Source organism: Oreochromis aureus, linkage group 15 (assembly GCF_013358895.1).
Source record: "Oreochromis aureus strain Israel breed Guangdong linkage group 15, ZZ_aureus, whole genome shotgun sequence".
In the NCBI taxonomy this organism is placed as follows: Eukaryota; Metazoa; Chordata; class Actinopteri; order Cichliformes; family Cichlidae; genus Oreochromis; species Oreochromis aureus.
The window spans coordinates 33,064,452-33,083,988 of NC_052956.1; the positions used below are offsets into that span (position 1 = coordinate 33,064,452).

A 19,537-nucleotide genomic window follows, 5' to 3' on the forward strand; every position below is an offset into this window, starting at 1 on the left:
GGGGCGCCCCAGACAGTAAAGCCACTATGATCTTCTCATCATCCTGATATGGCATACACGACACTTTGCCTCACAGCAAGAAGGTCCTGAGTTCGATTCCACCATCTGGCCAAGACTTTTTTGCTGTGGAGTTTGCATGTTCTCCCCGTGTTTGCGTGGGTTCTGCCCGGGTACTCTGGCTTCCTTCCACAGACCTGAGACATGCAATTAGTGGGGTTACATTAACTAATGATTCTAAATTGCCCATTGGTGTGAATGCTAGTGCGACTGGTTGTCTGTCTCTGTGTTAGCCCTGCGATAGACTGGCGACCTACCCAGGGTGTACCCTGCCTCTTGCCCTATGACAGTGAATATGAACATATGAATGGAACACATTTTTAACAGTGTTATTCTGTCATTTAAATGAAGTCGTAATAAAGTAACAGTAATATTAATATAGACATATTAAGAAAGTGTCCCTACTCTTCAAATCGGTGTCAACATATCCATCAACCCCCTCCTTCATACTATACTTGGCACATTCCCTCTGTCACTATTACCAGTTATTAAGGAGGGAGGAGGGTCATGAGGAACAAGCAGAGCCACATGAATGGCCTTACACACTGTAACCTACGCAGTCCATGACCTCCCCTTCAAGACCCTACTTGTGTGAGTGATATGTTGTATGTCCAGAACCACTGGACCATATAGCATGTACAGTTATGTGCAAAATAATAGCAATGTATTTAAAACAACAGGGGAAAAGTTCCACGTTATTTCCATAGCATTCAGCATTCCAACAGTATTTATTTCCATATATAAAAAGGCACTGGGAGCCGTGCACATTCAATCCCAAATGAAAACATGAACAATTTTGCCTTTTCTTCTTTTTTTTTTTTTTACTGACAATGGGCTATTCAAAAAAATAGCAGTGTCTGCATTTTCATTTACAAACTGGAATATTTACAGTATAAACTGAAAATGAAATGAGGATTTTGCTTTTCCTTTAAGCACTGAATTAATATTTAGTTGTATAACCATTATTTCTGGTCACTGCTTTACATCTGTGTGGCATTTGACATTTGACACCTGCAAACAGAAATTGCAGCCCAGGCTGACTGGACTACACTCCACAGATCTTCTGCATTTTGGGGTTTTGCATCAAAAACAGAATTTTAGAGGTCACTCCACTACATGACATCAAACCTTTTGGTCTGCAGCCAGGATGTTACCCACTTGCTGGTGTGTTTGGGGTCATTGTCCTGCTGCTGAAACACCCATTTTAAGGGCATTTCTTCTTCAACATAAGGCAACATGACCTCTTCCAGTTTTTGGAAGAGGTCATGAAACTGATGGTCCATGGTGCCTGTTATGCAATAAATGGACCCCACTTCAAAGTATGAGAAACATCCCCAAACTATTATGCTTGCACCTCCATGTTTTACAGTCTTCACAGTGTACTGTGGCTTGTATTCAGTGTTTGGGGGTCACAAACTCTCTGCGACCTTTAAACCCAATAAGAATAATCTTGCTCTCATCTGTCCATAGAGTAACACACACACACACACTCACAGGTCCCCAAAATCAGTTGTCTAAAAGAGGTGGTATTTTTTGTCTTAATTTTGTCTTTGTCTTAAACTTTTTGACTTAAAGTAACAAACTCAGACAATCTCAAACATCCTACTCATCATCCTAGTCTACATTTTCATGATCATAATTTTTGGGCATATGATTGATTATTACCGAGTTATGCAATATCATAATTTCATGATATTCATAAAAGTAGTGACTGCCATTAACTTTTATTACTTCCTTTACAATTTCCTGAGGCATAAATCATTTGACACGGGGGCCATAAATCATTGGTTTGACACGAAGTAGGTAATTTCTCTCTCTTCTGTCTATATAAAAATAAATATAAAAATATGCAAGACATCCAAACAAAGTTCATTTTATTTTTTATATTTAAACAGTAACAAAAGTCAGCAGCGGACCAGCTTTCTCCTGCCACTGATGCGGGTCCACAGGGTTCGAGCTGTCTGGGCGATGATCAGTCCACGGGGCAGGCGGAGGCTCTTCAAAGGCTCCCTGATACAGGCCAGCACTCCTGGATGTGTGGGCTGCCCCAAGTACTCGTGGGAAATGTTGTTTATTCTCCTCAGCTGTTCGCCATAATAATTCCTGAGGTCGCAGAGCTCCTCGGCTGCTGTGTCAGAGATGATGGATGTCTGGGAAGGAGAGCTAGACACAGTGATATGGGTGGATGGACAGGGAACATGCCGTGTGGCTGCTGCTGTGTGAGCACAAGCTTTCCTTCGCTTTCTCTGAGGTGTGCTGGATTTGCAACTGGAACAAGGTTTATCTGAATGTGACACTGTTTTCTGACAATCACTGATTCCTACATTATGTACTCTGTTCATTTCAACATCCACCTCAATTATATGTTGAAATGCGATAGGTTTATTCTTCTTTTCCTCTGCCTTTCCACATCTGTCTGGTCTCGCCATCTGCTTGTTTGTCTGGCTGACTGGCTTCAGGTCTTGTCTTCTTGATACATTCTTCTTTTCTTTAAATATTATCTGTTTAGGTTGTGGGGGACAGCTGTCCTCCACAACAGTGGAGTCTAAGGTCATATTGACATCCTCTTCATTCACTTTAACAGCTGAGGTGTCCTGTAAACATGAAATTCAATGTTAGTGAAATCTTCATTCTGGAATAAGACACTGAATGTACACATAAAGAGGCAAATGTGTCAAAATAGAGAAACCTTTAAAGTATCATGTTTATAAAGTGTATACAGCAACAGAATATTAAACCTACAAGTAACCAGGTTAAATGGAATGTGTTAGTTTGATGAAATGTTAGCAAGAGCTTGGTGAAACATGCTTCTTAGTGTAAAATCTGAATATTTAAGATTTTACACTAACCCCAACAGGCTTGGGCAAGAAAATATAATCAAGATAACCTTTATGTCCAAGGGGCAATTTGCTTTGTAGCCAGCTGCATAAATAACACATCCACCAAAATCACATAACAGAATTTCAAAAATGAATAGTGGTAGGGACGAATGAGAATTTAAATCTGTTTGTTCTGCAACGAGGCAAGGAATACCTCCTCCCTGAAGGCAACAGCTGATACTCTAAAAAACAGAGGGTGTCATAGCACCCTGAATCTTTTGTGACTTCAGGGTCGCCCTCCCTCTACACAGGAGGGCAAGATCATTTAGCTGCCACTTTGCTACACAATTTAAAAATGAGCTCCAGTCTCTTTTTATTTTTCAGGCTAAGAGACCCAAACCAGCAGATTAAAGAAAACGTTAAAACAGACTCAATAAAACAAGAACATTTTCATAAAAATATTATCCACATTAAAACCACTTAGTTTCCCATACAAATACACACACTGGTGAGTCTTTGCACATATGGTGTCTGTAACTTTTCATCAAGTATGGTGCCCAGATATTTATATTTCTCCTCCCCCCTCAATTTCTTGCCCATGAATACAAACAGGGGGCAGGGATGAAATTTTTTGTTTACAAAAATCAACAACCATTTCCTTTATTTTAAACACATTAATGTCAAGAAAAGACTGTCCACACCATGCTTACAAAGTCATCTACAACTGGGCCACGGTCACGATCTGTGTCACAGAGCAGAGAGATGATGACTGAGTCATCTGCAAACTTGATTATGTCCGTCCTGGTAGAGGCTCTGACACTCATTTGTATAAAGAACCAAAGTGGGGAAAGGACACACGCTTGGGGGGAAACAGTGGAAGATAAAAGCACATCTGATAAAATATTGTTGACTCTCACTTTCTGAGGTCTATCTGTTAAAAAGTCAATAAGCCAAGAAATCAGTCCAGAATCAAGATTAAATGTACTCGTGAGATGTCTTGCTAAAATATGGGCTGAATACAAAAAGCAGGCAATAAAAGTTTGCTACACCAACCATGTGCTTCAAAACCATATAGAGCAAGGTGCACACAGCATCCTCTACCTTACCTATTACCTGTTCTATAGGCAAACTTGAGAGGGTCTAATTTATCCCGAGTAGCATGCAAAAGCTCATGTTTTACAAGCTTCTCAAAAGTTTTCATCACCATGGAAGTCAAAGCAACAGGCTGAAAATCAGGATTTTAAAAATGTAGTAACAAGTAACAGTGTGGATAGCACCATGCATACACAAGCAACTGTGAACAGAGTAGGGAATGATGAACTGTACTTTGTAAACTTGTCTTCTGGGCAGGTGAGAGAGGGCTATGGGAGATCTGTCTTGATTTTCTTGGACACAGTGGCATCTCCACAGCTCTGAACTGATCTCTTTCCCTCTTTGGATTTGCCCTTGCCACTGGAGACTTTTACCTGCAGGTCATTAACAAAAGTGCTTTATCCGAATAGGTTCACACCGAAGTGGAATGTATGAGTCGACACTAGAAGGGGAGGACATGCAACAATCCAGGACAGCTGTATACAGGACAGAATCTGATTCAGTGCCAAAACAGGAAACCGTGAGATCTCAGAACGGTACTGCTGTAAAGATCTAATTTACAACCCCATTTCCAAAAAAGTTAGAAAAGATCCTCTGCATTCAAGTATTAAGTATTTCAAGTCTGAGGAGCTGTAGCTTTCTATATCAGTGTGGTTTGTCCACCAGTCATTATTTATATATACGCAGATCCCTCCTCCCCTTAAACGGGAAAATCCACTTGTTAGCTTTAATGTTCGGGTTTGTAAAGTACTTTATAAAAGAGGACTGTGCAGAGGAGAGCATATTTTAGTTGGCTAGCTCTGTGAGTGTAGCTGTTGAATTGAAGAGTACATTGACAAGTAGTTTTACTTAGTTTATTCATAAAAAATGGAAATTATTGCTAAATTTTTTTTATATAGTGCTTGGAAACTCCAGGAAGAGAAGCAGCTGAACATTTTTACTGCAGCCAATTTTTAGGACTATTTATATGTGGCATAAATAATACATGCAGAGGTTTACATGTCCCGAACAGAAGTAATGAAAGTCATGCATTTTTCTGTGTACCCTGTACCCATACCATTTACCTGTGTAACCCTTTTATAACCCATTTATATTAAATAGCTTTATTTCCAATTCAATTCAGTTTTATTTATACAGCGGCAAATCACAACAACAGTGCACTTTATATTGTAAGGTAGACCCTACAATAACACATACAGAGAAAAACCCAACAATCAGATGACCCCCTATGAGCAAGCACTTTGGCAACAGTGGGATAGAAAAACTCCCTTTTAACAGGAAGAAACCTCCAGCAGAACCAGGCTCAGTGAGGGGCGGGGCCATCTGCCGCGATAGGTTAGCGTGAGGGAAGGAAGACAGGGATCTAAAACTGTTTATTTTGACTAGAGTGTCCTTATAACATTTTTATTCACGTAGAGCTTTTAAATAGAACATAAATGGTTTATTAGGCTCTTTTGGATTAGTTACTAATAAAAAACAATATTCCAAACAGTACAGTGCAGTCTGCTCACTCCAGAACATTTAATCTGATCTGTTTGTGCTGGCACTCAGTCTGATTGTAGCTGTAATATCTTACAAAACGGAAATGTTTGTTCAAACCTGTTGCCAACAAAGACAGTGTGATGTACTAACTAAAGTGAGTGTTTTAAATTCAGGCCTAACTACACCCAACAGTGACATGAAAACAGCTGTGATTTGTAACTTGCTTTGTAGTTAGGGTTAGGTGTTATACTAAAAAACTCTCCTAAATGATGATGCAGACTATACTGGTAACAGAAGAATATATTTGTTTGTTTGTTTTTTTCAAACTTACCAAAGCAGCTCCGGCCCCTGCATCCCTCATCTTCACGCTTAGTGTGTGTGTCGGGTTCTTCAGCAGAGAAGCTTTGCGGCCCAGCTTCATGTAGAAGTAGGTGGTGTAAGGTGTGAAGCTGAAATCCTCTCTGAGGTCAACACATTGGGAAGAACTCTGTGTCAGACAGACTAAATGGTCACAGCATCAGAGCTTTATCTTTAATCCCATGAACTAGAGACTTACACAGCCTGATGGTTTGCCACAGTCAGTCAGGTCAAACTAAGGTGAGTTTAAAGCTTTATTCAAAGAAAGTAAAAGTGAAAAGCATGTCTGGCCTTTAACTTCAGCTGCTCCTCTCTATGGACTAAATATGGTCTGGTTTCCAACACAATGTATTTGCAGAGGCTGTGTGATTTGAGGGGAACTTCTCAATGCGTTTTTGTTGTTTACATTATGACAGGTTTGTACCAGAATAAACAATCTCATTTTTGGATTGGTCATCCGTCTGATCCTAATTAGAAAAGCTAGAATGGATAGTCTGAAAAGGACCTGATGTTTTGAGTTCAATTTTATGTTATCCTGCCCCACATCTGCAACAGTGCACCGGTTGTTAGCTTGAAGGTTAACCTAGTGTAGAGGAAGAAAATGGTATCCAAACTTGGTTAGCAGTTTGGAGGCATTTCATTGACACCAGTGGGTTTTCTTTGCATTTCTTTGCATGAAATCAACATCTTTTTCTGACGTGTCAGAAAAGAGAGATGTGTCACATAAACATGATCTCTTTCAGACCAAGAAGCACTCCAAGAGCACCAACCTCTGCCCAGGCAGCTCGCTCTCTTCTCCTCAGTATTTACTTTTAGGGGTACATTATTGCATTTTGTTGTTTTTGTTCTTTTTAAATGTATTTTAAGAAGTTTGCAGTGCAGTAACAATAATGCATTTGGGGGTTAACTTTAAAGAAGTGCACATGTGAAATGTAAAAGCGATGTCAGTGATCAAATGTGACATGTTTGGATCTAACTGTAATGCGATATTTAGAAACCTTATATACCAGTATCATTTCCTAAATGTTGCCAATACAATCAGAGGAAGCCAAATTTTAATGGATTGTTAACCCAAGCCTTCTCTAAACCCCATCCAAGGTTTTATCAGAATTCATTCAAAACTTTTCCAGCTATCGTCTCTACAGACAGGCTGACACACAGACATGAACACACTAGTCAATTAATGAACAAAAACAGAACAATAAACAAAGTCATCTTGAAAAAACTGTAGTGAATTAATACTTAATAAATAAAATTGAATTAAGCAAAATCCACAGAAAGAAACCAAGCATGAATCACCTGAGGTATCCCTGCAGGAGCAGGTGAACAATCACAACTTCAGCCTGTCGCCGAGACAGCGTGGTGGTCTGAATCATCTTCCTGTGCTTTGCAGGGCCTTTCCCCATCCATGCATCCACCAATTTCAGTGGGGTCAGTTTCTCATCCATGGAGGCTGCAAGCTCCACAATCTGCACCACTTGCCTGGCATGTTGGGTAATGTCCACAGTGGGGTAATCTGGAGGGGGTGTTAAAAGTGAGGTGATGGATTTAGGGCATATGATCTATATGGCTGACACATAAAGCAATACATTTCATCACCGCCCACACCTTTTGCTTGACTGCAAGTATCACACATCTGGTTGCATCCTTCATCATCCCACACTTCATCAAAGTGAACTGCCATGAGAGAGCGCCGACACCTTCACAAAGCAGATATTACATTTAAGAATCAGAGAGACTGTGCAAATTAAGCAGCCCGCACTGACATCCTGTGCTACCTGTCAACATTCTGGCAGTAATCTACCATCTGCAGCAATTTCTGCTGACCAACATTCTCCATCACCACCATGGTGCTGATCCTGAAGATATCAGCAAAGCCGAAAAAGACAATGCAGTCGGCCGGAGAGTCATCTCGACCTGGAGACACAACGGAAACACTTAACATCGGAATAATAACCGCGAGTAATGCTAGAACGGTATTGCTCATGCTACCAATAGAAATTATAGGCCGTTTACCTGCCCGTCCACTCTCTTGGTAGTAGTTCTCAATGGACTTGCTGATGGTGTGGTGGATGACAAACCTGACGTCAGGCTTGTCAATGCCCATGCCAAATGCCACAGTGGCTACCACGACCTAAACAAACAAAAGCAAAGAAAAAAAAACAACTCATGTGTTTTACAGATGCATTATTCAGTGAGCTGTTTACAAGCATGGAATGGAATAATTTTCAATCAGAGGCATTGCCCCTCTCTATGTATGGGGGAACATCAGTGCTGATTTTGAACAAAATTGATATGACTTTTAGTTCAGATCACATTATTTATATAATATTTACAATAGGCATTTATCTTTTTTAATCAAGTCCAGATGGAAGGTTAAGTAGATAAATTAAAGTGAAAAGGCCAATTGTGGACAAATTGTTAAATTAAGTTTGCTACCACCTCTGTACAGTAGGACAGCTTTGGACAATCCCTGCAGATTTATTACTGCTCGTTCTCTGGCATGTCCCAGATCTTTAGAGGTGCTGACATGTAAATAAATATTTCTTATAAGGATTTTAGTCCTGCTGTATTCAGTAGAGTAATGAGCTATCTTTTAATTATTTTTTAAGCAAGCCAGAGTTATGCCTCCCTCCTCTTTCATTAGCTCTAGAGTTTGTGACCTAAGCCTACATAATAATAATAATGATAATAATGGATTGCATTTATATAGCGCTTTTCGAGACCCTCAAAGGGCTTTACAATTCCACTATTCATTCACTCTCACATTCACACACTGGTGGAGGCAAGCTACAGCTGACAGACGCGAGGCTGCCATATCGCACCATCGGCCCCTCTGGCCATCACCAGAAGGCAGTAGGTGAAGTGTCTTGCCCAAGGACACAACGACCAAGACAGACAGAGCTGGGGATCGAACCGGCAACCTTCCGGTTACAAGATGAGCTTCCCAACCCCCTGAAGCAAGGTCACCCCATATTATCTTGACCTGGATAGAGGCTGATATCAAGCTATTCAACTCATTAATTGTTTAGGAAATTGGTGTCAATATGTATATATACAAAGTAATGATTAAATACAGTAAAGTCTCATTGGTCAGCGACACCATTGGCTAACACAAATGTCCTTTGTTAGCCAATATCTTCAAAACTAATTTCTAATTAAAACTGCCACCTTAATTCCAATTTTTTATTTTTATAAACAGTAAAATGTATTTCTAAACACTATTTTCTTCAGTTTCCCATGCTCAGTGTTAGAGGACGCTAAAGGATTATATCCTAATTTTTCTCTTTTTGTTATAGCTATAGCTGTCACATTAAGAAGTACTATTTTGTATTCCTGATACAGTCCTGATATGTTTTTCAAACACACATAGCAGCAGCTCTCATTGGTACTGAAGAGGATTAGGGCGGCTGGAAAAAAAAAAAGTGGGCACGTCTTTTTTTTTTCTTCTTCTTTTCCAGAATTCTGAGAAAAAATAATTCTGGAAAAGAAGAAAAAAAAAAAAAAAAAGATGTGCCCACTTTTTGTTTTCAGTGGCCCTAATCCTCTTCCGTACATTGGTTATTATGATGAACTCCTCCCAGTTTCAACGTGTTTCAAGCTGATCATCGCGTGGATTACTTCCAGCTGTTTACCACCTACAATGGTAGGATCTCCCTTTTAAAGTGACTGCTAAGCGGGAGCTGGCTCTGGACTTTGTAATTCCCATTTTTCCAGGTTGTTTGTGGCTTCGGATGCGCTGCTGTAGGTCACGGAGCTGGAGTCATAAAACACCTGAGTTTTCCTGGATAGTGTCTGATGATGAACTAATTTTTCCTTGAGTGTCATTCTGATTGCATTATATGCTTTTCTTTTGAGTGCAATCTAAATCACAAAGTGCTGTTCAAAGAACACTCCTTCCACTCTACTTGATCTCCCTTTTTTCCATGCAAACCACCTCTTTAGTTGCGTATTCCAGAAAATAAGCTATGCTAACATCCCCCTTGAGCTCCTTTGTAATTTATAGTTCATTTTCTGACTTTGCCATGTTGATTTCTCCCTTTACCTTCATATTATCCCCTTTTATGCTATTTAAATCTACATTTTAAGCTATGACTTAATTATTTACTTTGGGGAGTGCTGACTGTAGTTTAAGTTGCTGCCATCTACAACACTACAGAAGTCCAGAAATCCACTGAAACCGTTTTTAGAAGAATATTTTTAGTCCAAGAAGTTAGTTTTTAGATATTAAAACTATGTGCTAAACCATTTATTGCAATTAAATAAAAAAATGTTAAAAAAGAATTTTTGGGTAATCACTCCAGGCAATATTAACCGTGAGGAGAAAATCTTGACCCAATTCTTATAGAAAATCTCACCAGAAATGCAGCTGTGCATATGTTTCTTTACTGACCTGAATTTTGTTGGAGGTCCATTTGCGGTGAACCCGGGACTTGTCCTCAGAGTCCATGTTTGCATGGTAAGGATATGCCAAGATGTCTCTCTTCTGGAGTTCTGCTGACACCAACTCTGCATCCTTCTGAGAGAGTACATACACAATTCCTGTGGCATGCATGAACAAAGCAGAAAATATGCATATATGATTATTATGTATAGAAATATTAACATTAAAATTGTCTATTCTGGCATGACTAAAAATACTTTGCAGAATTGAGGATATTAACCTTTTTTAGCCCTTTTCCACTAGTGCCAACTCAGTTTTAAGGATTTTCCATTAGGTGGTACGAACTGGTAGCCAGGTACTTTTTTTAGTACCTATTTGGTCAGGGTTCCAAGCAATCTGAGACAATCAGAAAATGGAACAAGCTGCATGATGCCAATTGGTCAGTCAGTGGCGTCACTCGGGTCATGAGAGTGACTCCATCTCAAAAATCAAAACCACTATTTTTGAAACCCAGCATTGAGGGAAATGGCTAGACAAAAAACAATACCATGGTCCGCAAGTTTAACACAAAGCCGTAGGCTGAGCAGACGGTATACCATCGCCTCAGCGTCCTTCACTGTTTTGTTTGTGTAGTATACAAATGACAACCGCATTGCTATAACAACCCATGCATGTACTCAATTTTAATGGAAAAATCACCAAAATAGAAGAGAATCAAATCAAGTCAGCACTAGTGGAAAAATGGCATTAGTAATGTTTTATATATGCAGCAGTCTTGTTTGTCATAGTACCTGATTGGTCCTTGTATTTACTCTTGATCAGAGCAGCTATGTCATTTACTGATGCTTCACTGTCAGAATCCTTTATACGAACCTGACAAGGAAATGAGACGTGTGTTAAGTGTGTATGAAGATGGGGAGCATAGTAAAAAGAAGTTTATGAACCCTAACTCTTAACTTCTAGAGCACAGGTGTCGAAATCCAGGCCTCGAGGGTCGGTGTCCTGCAGGTTTTAGATGTGAGCTTGATCCAACACAGCTGATCTGATTTAAATGGCTAAATTACCTCCTCAACATGTCTTGAAGTTCTCCAGAGGCCTGGTAATGAACTAATCATTTGATTCAGGCATGTTGAAACAGGGCGACACCTAAAACCTGCAGGACACCGGCCCTCGAGGCCTGGAGTTCGACACCTGTGGACTAAAGTGTTTGCAGTGGCTAATGTAATGTACATATTGACGTTATACCTTGGAGTAACAATAGTGGTCTACTCAGCATATTTTCCCAACAGTTTAACATAAGTCCTGCTACCACCATAAATAAATCAGTTTATGTTTGAGTATGAGGGATAATCATTTTGTGTTGGTTTCAAACTGGATATCGAGATTCATGTAAGTGTACGGTTTTTGGTACAGACTACTGAAATTCTAGTACTGTGACATCCCCACCCGGTGATGCTGGTGTCTGTCCTGTGAAGTCTGTGACAATGACACTGTATTGATTGTCATTAATCACTTGTTTATTTTAAACTGATGTATTTTCATGTTTGTAATAACTATTCATTTGATATAGCATAAACCTCTTGGCATGTCAGTCTGTATGAGATCAAATAGCTTTTCAGACATCTCACAAATCCTGTTCTGTAAAGTGATTACAAAACTGGATTTTTTTTTTTTTTTAATGAGATTTTTAGGAAAAATCATAAATAAACATTTCAGGGTAGAAATGTTTCATTATAGCATAAAGTGAATAACTCAGAAATACAATATTGGCTGTCACCCATTGGTTTGTCTTGACATGTCTTTGACAGCATAATAGACAGAAATGTCCTCCGTTTCTTTTGTCACCTGTTAAAATAAAGTCAATGTCATTTATAATAGTTATTTTAATTTAAAAATAAAAAGATTCAATTGTTTTTGGTTTTAAATTATAATTTTTTGTGTTTCAGGTCATTTTTTTTTTTTAACTTTCAGACTTTTGACCCTGATTTTGTGTTATGGGCATTGATCAGGAAGGGATGGGCGGGTTGTATACTATTGATTGACAGCTGGTGTGTCACGTTCACTACCAGCTAGCATTTTGGTTGAAGATGGCCACCACTCCTTTAAGGGATCCCGTCGGCATTAGCCAACAGGTAAGAAAAACAGTTTCTGATTATCTTATGATGGACTATACTGAATGTTTGGAACATACTGATATACACCGAGTTAAAGACGTATTAAGGTATAAAGGTGGGGGATTCTGATTTCAATATAATATACAGAAATGAACGATTTCTTCACAGAGCTCATAGCTGCTGCGGCTTTGCAACCTACCAGCCAATCAGACAACAGTATTCCCTGTTGCTGGGGTCAATTATTTCCCACCTTAATGTATATTTCTAAACACATCTTTTTATATTAAAACATTTGACTGGCTAAGAGGTGTTTTGAGTGCAGTGACAGTGCTTACCTCATAGTAGAGATTAGTTCGATTGAAGGAAGCAGTGAGCGTGATTGCCTGTGGCACACACAGGATCTTCTCGCAGTCTTTCAGGACACTACTGGTTGCTGTGGCTGTGAGGCCAAGGAGGGGCACTTTGGGGAACTGCCTCTTCAGGATGCCCAGCAGCTTATAATCTGAATGAGAAGCACACAGATGAACCAGTATGCAGCGCATCATAGTGACAGTTTTTTTTACCAAATATGATCTGAGGTCAGAATACTCACCTGGTCTGAAGTCATGACCCCATTGGCTGCAACAGTGCACCTCATCAACAGCAATACGACTCAGCAGGTTTGCTTTGTAGGCTTTTTCCAGACGAGACATTAGGAGCTTGCTCTTAGCGATTTTCTCTGGAGTCACGTACACCAGCTTGAAGGGGGCCTTTGGATCCGTCATTCCAGCCATGACCGTCTTAGCATGCTCCTGCGAACGATGGAAACAAAAAAACAAGCTGCTGTTTAGTGCCAGAAACATAAAGCTCTGCAGTTGTTGTGAATCATTACAGATGATCCATCCATGTTGTTTAGATGCCCTAAAGCGATCTCAGTTTTCATTTCTTGTCTACAGCAGAAGTGTGTATAATGTTACTAAACGATTCTTGGACAGACTGGTGAACAGTGAGTGCAGTTGCCATGGATATTCATTGTTGCTTAAAGCAAAATGAAGACATGGTTACAAAATTAATTGCAGTTGTCAAGAAAGTCAGTTTATTCATCAGATATGAACATCAGTCATGGAATATGCAAAATGAATGATTTTGGGTGAGCTCTCACACTAGTTTTGTAAACCTGTAAAAACAAGATTACAGCACCTTGAGGCAACTATTGTTGTGATTGTGGCTGTACAAATAAAATTTTACTGAATTGAATAGAAGATAGTACCTGTACATGTAGTTTTATTTTAGTTTTATTTTAAAACTCTGTTTTGCTAGTCTGTGCAATCAGACACACGTTTGCAAGTTCACTTTCATGAGACATACTATTAAACTATCAACACATGTATGTGTGAATTTCTGACAGATGTATACATAGCAGATGGTAACGCTATGGCACAGGCTGTCACAAAAGAAGGCTAGCTGGAGGGAGAGTGGGTACAAGCTCTAGTTTTTTTCCAGTCTATATCTTTGGAATCACAACACATAACACAGTTAGCAAGCAGATTTTTTTTTCCTTTCCAAAAATCTGCAGCCTGTCTACAAAACAAACACATATTTATAACTTGTAACCAAAATGTGGATTACAAAAGGCAATTCTTTTCTTTCCGCACACATGCATAATCCTCAAATAATCTTTTTCTACATGGCAGGCAGTTCTTACCCTGCTACTGGATGCATTGAGCATGACTGCTGACACGTCAATCGTCTTCAGGTACATCAACTGGTCCTCCATCAGGGATACAAGGGGAGTGATTACCAGTGTAAAACCTGATAAATGATAAAAGTAAAAGAAATAAGTCCTAAGAAGAAGAGCATAAAACTGGAAGGACAGATGTTTTGTTCTAAAACTCTGCATGTGTGTCTCACTGTACCATTAGAACAGATTGCAGGAAGCTGATAGCAGAGACTCTTCCCTCTTCCTGTGGGCATGACCAGGAACAGGTCCTTGCCTGACATGGTCAGGTTGATGGCTTTCAGCTGCAAAGGTCTGAAGTTAGAGAGATGGAATGTGGCCTTCAGGTGCTGCTCCACCTTGCTGGACCATGGAAAATCTATAAAGCATGATGTTAATGTAGGTCAACACAGTGCACAGACGTGGCATATTTCTACAACTAGTTGTCTAGTGTGTCTGTCGAGTACCTGTGCCATCATATCGTTGCATTTCCTGCTTGCTCATCGCTGGCTTGGCTTCAGATGCCTTTGAGGCAGAAGAAGACAAAGGCTGTGCAGTGTCACAGGCCTCCTCCAGCTGCTGCAGCAGGGCATTCTTCCGAGAAGTGAGCTCAGCCTTTTTCTGCAGGATCTCTGCGAGCTGCAGTTCCACCGTGTCCAGCTCGGCCTCGACCGAGTCCAGCTCGACCTGCATATCTGAACAGCAACAACAGAAACATTGGTAGCAGGCTCCAAGCACTTATTTGCTGTGTCCTTGTACCCCAAACAGTTCAGCAATGCCTGGATAATAACTAGTCTTGGGCAATCAATTGTTTCTTTTTTTTAATTTATAAACCCTTTCTTGTCTGATCATTTCCTGATAACATTTAAATTTACAATAATTGATTACACAGCAGTGGGGAGTAGACTTCATCACAGTAGATGTCTTTCTGAAAGTGCTGTAACTGAGTTTAAGAATATAATCCACGCACAGTTAGCATCATTAATGCCCTGTACCAACACAGAACAGAGCAGCTAACTGAACACTACTCCAACAGAGGTCGATTATCTTATTAATAATTTTGCCTCCTCACTACGTATGACTCTGGATACTGTAGCTCCTGTGAAAGGCCTCAGATCAGAAGTATTTGACTCCCTGGTATAATTCTCAAAAACGTACCTTATCCCTCTGGATTTGTTCAAAATCACTCATCCATTGGGCTTGCTCATGTCCAGAAGTGGCCACCGACAAATTAAGTCGGTAAAAAATTTTTTATTTGTATGTTTTTTGCTATCCCGTGCTCCATTGTCTCATGGAGTACCACAGGGTTCCATTCTGGACCCTATCCTGTTTTCGCTTTATTTACTTCCATTGGGCTCAATTTTTAGGAAACACAGACTCTCTTTTCACTTTTATGCAGATGACTGCCAGATTTATGTTCCTCTTAAAAAGAAAGATGGGTTGTCTGTAAATCGTTTGCAAACATGTCTGGAGGACGTCAAGTCGTGGTTGGCACTAAACTTTCTTTGTTTTAATGATTCTAAAACTGAAGTAATGGTGTTTAGACCTGCCTCCACTGGTGTTCCATGTGTTGATTTGCAATCCCTGAAATCATTTTGTAAACCAGAGATTGTAAATCTGGGTTTTAAAATGGATCCTGAACTTAAGCTTGAAAGCCAGATTGGGTCGGTTGTAAGGTTTAGTTTCTTTCATCTGAGGCAGCTGGCCAAAATTAAGCACTTTCTTGCGCGACAGCAATTTGAAACAGTAATCCATGCCTTTGTAACCGTTCGGCTGGATTACTGTAATTCTCTTTATTTTGGGGTGAGTCGATCTTCTGTTTTTCGACTGCAGCTAGTTCAGAATGCTGCTGCACACCTTTTAACTGGCACTCGTAGATGCGAGCATATCACCCCAGTTTTATATTCACTTCATTGGCTGCCCGTGCATTTCAGGATCCATTTTAAGCTGCTTTTATTTGTTTTTAAATGTTTGTCCAATGCTGCCCCTCTGTACCTCTCTGAGCTTCTTCATCCATTCATACCTTCCTGGTCCCTCAGGCCGGCAGACCAGCTCCTCCTGAGTGTGCCTAGGACTAATCGTAAGCTCAGAGGGAATCGGGCGTTTGCTGTGGCAGCACCAAAATTGTGGAATGAGTTGCCTTTACATGTTAGACAGGCACCTTCCTTATCTGTTTTTAAATCACGTCTTAAAACATATTTATTTACCTTGGCTTTCAGCACAGCAGGACTTGTTGATATCTCTTAATATGATTTCTTATTAATTATATTATTTTTAATTTTAAAATATTTTATATGTAATTTAAACTGTTTTTTCTCTGTTTTATATTTGTAGCACTTTGGCCAACATTGTTGGATGTAAAGTGCATTATAAATAAAGATGCTAAGATGCTATTCGTATTACATAAAGTTTTTAACTAACATCAGTTCTTTTCATGAATATAAAACACTAATTCCTTTTTTAACTTTTAACCCTTAAAACACCAGTTTATTTGTACAATGCCCTTGTTGGAAGACAACCTCAAAAATGACCATTTCCTATATTTGCAGTGCTACTGGATTTCTTATACTGTTAATAGTAGAGTTTAAGACATGTCCTCGATAAACAACAACATATATTATTATTATTTTTGTGCACGTAAAGCAAAAGTAGATAAAACTCCCACTCAGCTTATTCATGGCCAGAAGTGGCCACCTCCTGTTTACATTCATAAAATACAATAAAATAAAGATATATATGGAAACTTTGTCTGACTTGACTTTTTAAATTAGCACCAGTCCTAGTCATAAAATTCAGAATTTTGACCCTTTCAAAACCAGTTAAATCACATAATTCTGATGATTTACAAAGAGATAAAAGGATAAAATAATTATTTTTTACCAAATAATACAAGCAATCTGATTTATTTTCTAACCATACAGTTAAATGTATATCAATAATTAACCTTATATGATTTAATATGCATCATTACTTTTTTGAAAAAAAACAAACAAAAAAAACTGCCACTCAGCATGTTAGTGGACAAATGTGGCCACCACCTGTTTACGCTCACAAAATGTTATAAAATGAATATATATTAAAACAGTTTCCACTCGATTTTTCAAATTGGCATCAGTCCTTGTCATGAAAACCAAAATTTTATTCCAATTCAGATTTTTTTTACCTTCTAAATGTTAGTTAGGTTGTATACTACCAGTAACTTTTTTTTTTTTTAGAAAAAAAAAAAAAAAAAGAGGATAACATTCTCATTTTGTCACCATATAATTGTTGAAACCTCATATTTTTTCAGTCAGCGTTACAGGTCAGTACCAGTAACAATGATTTATTTTTACTTTTTTTGCATTTACTTCTTTCAGTCTTCTTCAGTCACCTTTCTCACTCACTATGTGTTAACAGACCTCTCTGCACTGAATCATACTTGTTATTAATCTCTCTCTTCCACAGCAAGTCTTTTATCCTGTCTTCCTTCTCTCACCCCAACTGGTCACGGCAGATGGCCGCCTCTCCCAGACCCTGGTTCTGCCAGGGTCTAATGTTATCTTTCGCGGTGCACTTTTTGGTCCTACCTGATTTAATTCATTCACCCTTTAGCTGACCCAATAAGATGGGTAGAGAGTCTTTGTTAAAAGATAGTCATCTAAATTAGAAATAAAGGTCATAAAGGATTTTCTGTGAATTCAACCAAAATAGAATCTAAATAAAGAAACATCTTTATGATAGTGTGACTGACAGTGACGTCATGAAAACCAAAGGAGCACTTTCATTAGTGCGTTGGCTATATCTGTGATACGTTATGTACCGTCAGCTCCTTTCATAGTGACAGAAATGTGCAGCATGTTCTCTCAGTGGACTGGTGTTGTTAGAGTGAACAGAGAAGACAGCCAGGTCTCACACCTACACAGTAACAAGTGCCCTGAGAATCACACCCCCGCAGTTAATGATCTTATTCCTTCACCTCCCTCTGGAGTTGTGGCAGTGTTATCGTCTCCAGTCGCCATGTTGACAACATTGTCTCCAATACAAAAGCTATCACAGCTATCTTATCACATGTTTACATATCAGTGCTGTTCAATGTTCACTCTTCCACAAAAAAATGAGCAAACAATTAATTGGAAAAATATTAAAAAGTATAAACAGAAATACTTACCTGTATTCATATTTCCCAGTCTGATGTGCTCAGGAGGAAATCAGTTGTCAGCCTGTCACAGACATAAACCATATAAAAAATTAACTTTAAAAAACAGTCAAGTTCACGATTTTCTATGATCATATGTATGACCGAAAACAATAGTATAAAGTCGACAGAAAAGGTCGTGTTTATACATTTATAAGTTTCTTTTTTTTTTTTTTTTGCCAGTGAGCTATCTGAATGTAAAGCTGACTGCATTTTTATCAGTGGTGTTTAGAACATTGTGTTTCTAAATAAATAGATAGATCCTGTTCTGTGCATTGTACAAACAAACTTAAAGCCATTTTATTTTGTTTCTTTTTTTTTGTTTTTTGTTTTTTTTTTTTGTTTTTTTGCTAATTTATTACTCGTGTTAAAATTCGGGGAAACGTTCATATTGTAATTTCTAAAGCAGACAGTTTACTTCTTAATTTAATTAAAAATTCAGAATCAGAACTTTAGAAAAAGTTACTCCATATTACTGAGACTTAGCCAGCCACGTGAAATTCATTACGCCTGCCAGGCTTTATGGACATAGATCAATATTAATTCCACAAACTTCTTACAGCAGCACAAAGGTCTGGACGTAAAATTAAATTAAATAGGTAAATAAATAAATCAGAAAAATTGTGAAAACAAAACGCCAAAAGACTAATGATTACTATATACAGTAAAAGACACTATGTCACAGATTTTTTATAAGCACATAAAGTGCATATAATGAATATTAATGAAGGTAACATATATTAGACTCTAAAGCGGTGCACCTGTTTGATCGCACAGTAGCTAGCTGCTAGTTTGTTACGGTAATCAGCATCAGGAGCCTGGAGAGTGGTGTTCAGTAACTCAGTCTCCTCTAGCTAAAAGGACCCACCGTCATTCATTCACTTTCAAACTGGTCTTCTTGGTGAATTTAGCCTCTGCGACAAAACTTTGAAAAGCACAAATTTCAATCGACTAACCATTGAAAAACACTTTATCCACGACCACGTCTTCCCGTTGGAGCAGCTACTCAGTTGCTACAACAGACAGACGGAACAAAAAGAAACTCGGAAGCATATGCGGCAGACAAGACTCGGGACATTTTCTCCCCGAGCTTAATCCACTAGGCTGTCTGCAAATACCTTCTCCTGCTGGAGGGTTTACATCCTTTATCAACTATAACCGATTTTAATGTATTACACATTTTGAATATATAAAGTCGGCGTTTAATAGGTAAACTGGAAAGTCTGGGTTAAATCAAAGCAATCAGGCAGTTATAGATTTCTACATTGTTTGCCTGACAGACCAAACGCAGGCGTTAAAACAAGTGCGCACAATGTGGTACGTTCAAGATGAGCAAATGTGTTGTTGTCCAGATGTTGTGTT

At 38.9% G+C, this 19,537-nt stretch overlaps 1 protein-coding gene across 3 annotated transcripts; it reads right to left on the minus strand.

Annotated features, from left to right (window-relative positions):
- Positions 1-1,914: 1,914 nt before the first annotated feature.
- On the minus strand, positions 1,915-19,213 carry recql (RecQ helicase-like). 3 transcript variants are annotated; one of them, XM_031741659.2, is made up of 16 exons: positions 19,044-19,193; positions 18,149-18,200; positions 14,469-14,696; positions 14,201-14,380; positions 13,990-14,096; positions 12,898-13,096; positions 12,641-12,807; positions 10,983-11,064; positions 10,201-10,349; positions 7,824-7,941; positions 7,586-7,724; positions 7,416-7,507; positions 7,107-7,323; positions 5,782-5,911; positions 4,203-4,342; positions 1,915-2,651 (listed from the first exon to the last, which is right to left on the minus strand). In XM_031741659.2, exons 2-15 carry the CDS (start codon positions 18,156-18,158, stop codon positions 4,238-4,240), a joined length of 1,923 nt encoding a protein of 640 aa, XP_031597519.1. In that variant the 5' UTR covers positions 18,159-18,200; positions 19,044-19,193; the 3' UTR covers positions 1,915-2,651; positions 4,203-4,237. The 3 variants fall into 3 exon arrangements, with proteins under 3 accessions (XP_031597519.1, XP_031597517.1, XP_031597516.1); XM_031741657.2 differs by having other exon boundaries at positions 12,641-13,096; positions 19,132-19,213; XM_031741656.2 differs by having other exon boundaries at positions 12,641-13,096; positions 19,044-19,195.
- Positions 19,214-19,537: the final 324 nt, after the last annotated feature.

Bases quoted from the DNA above. Each gene is read 5' to 3' on its own strand.
- recql (XM_031741657.2), bottom strand. The intron at 13,097-13,989 runs GTAAGAACTGCC...CATCGTTCGCAG, and splicing joins TCAATGCATCCAGTAGCAGG to GAGCATGCTAAGACGGTCAT. The intron at 7,508-7,585 runs GTAGCACAGGAT...TGCTTTGTGAAG, and splicing joins TACTGCCAGAATGTTGACAG to GTGTCGGCGCTCTCTCATGG.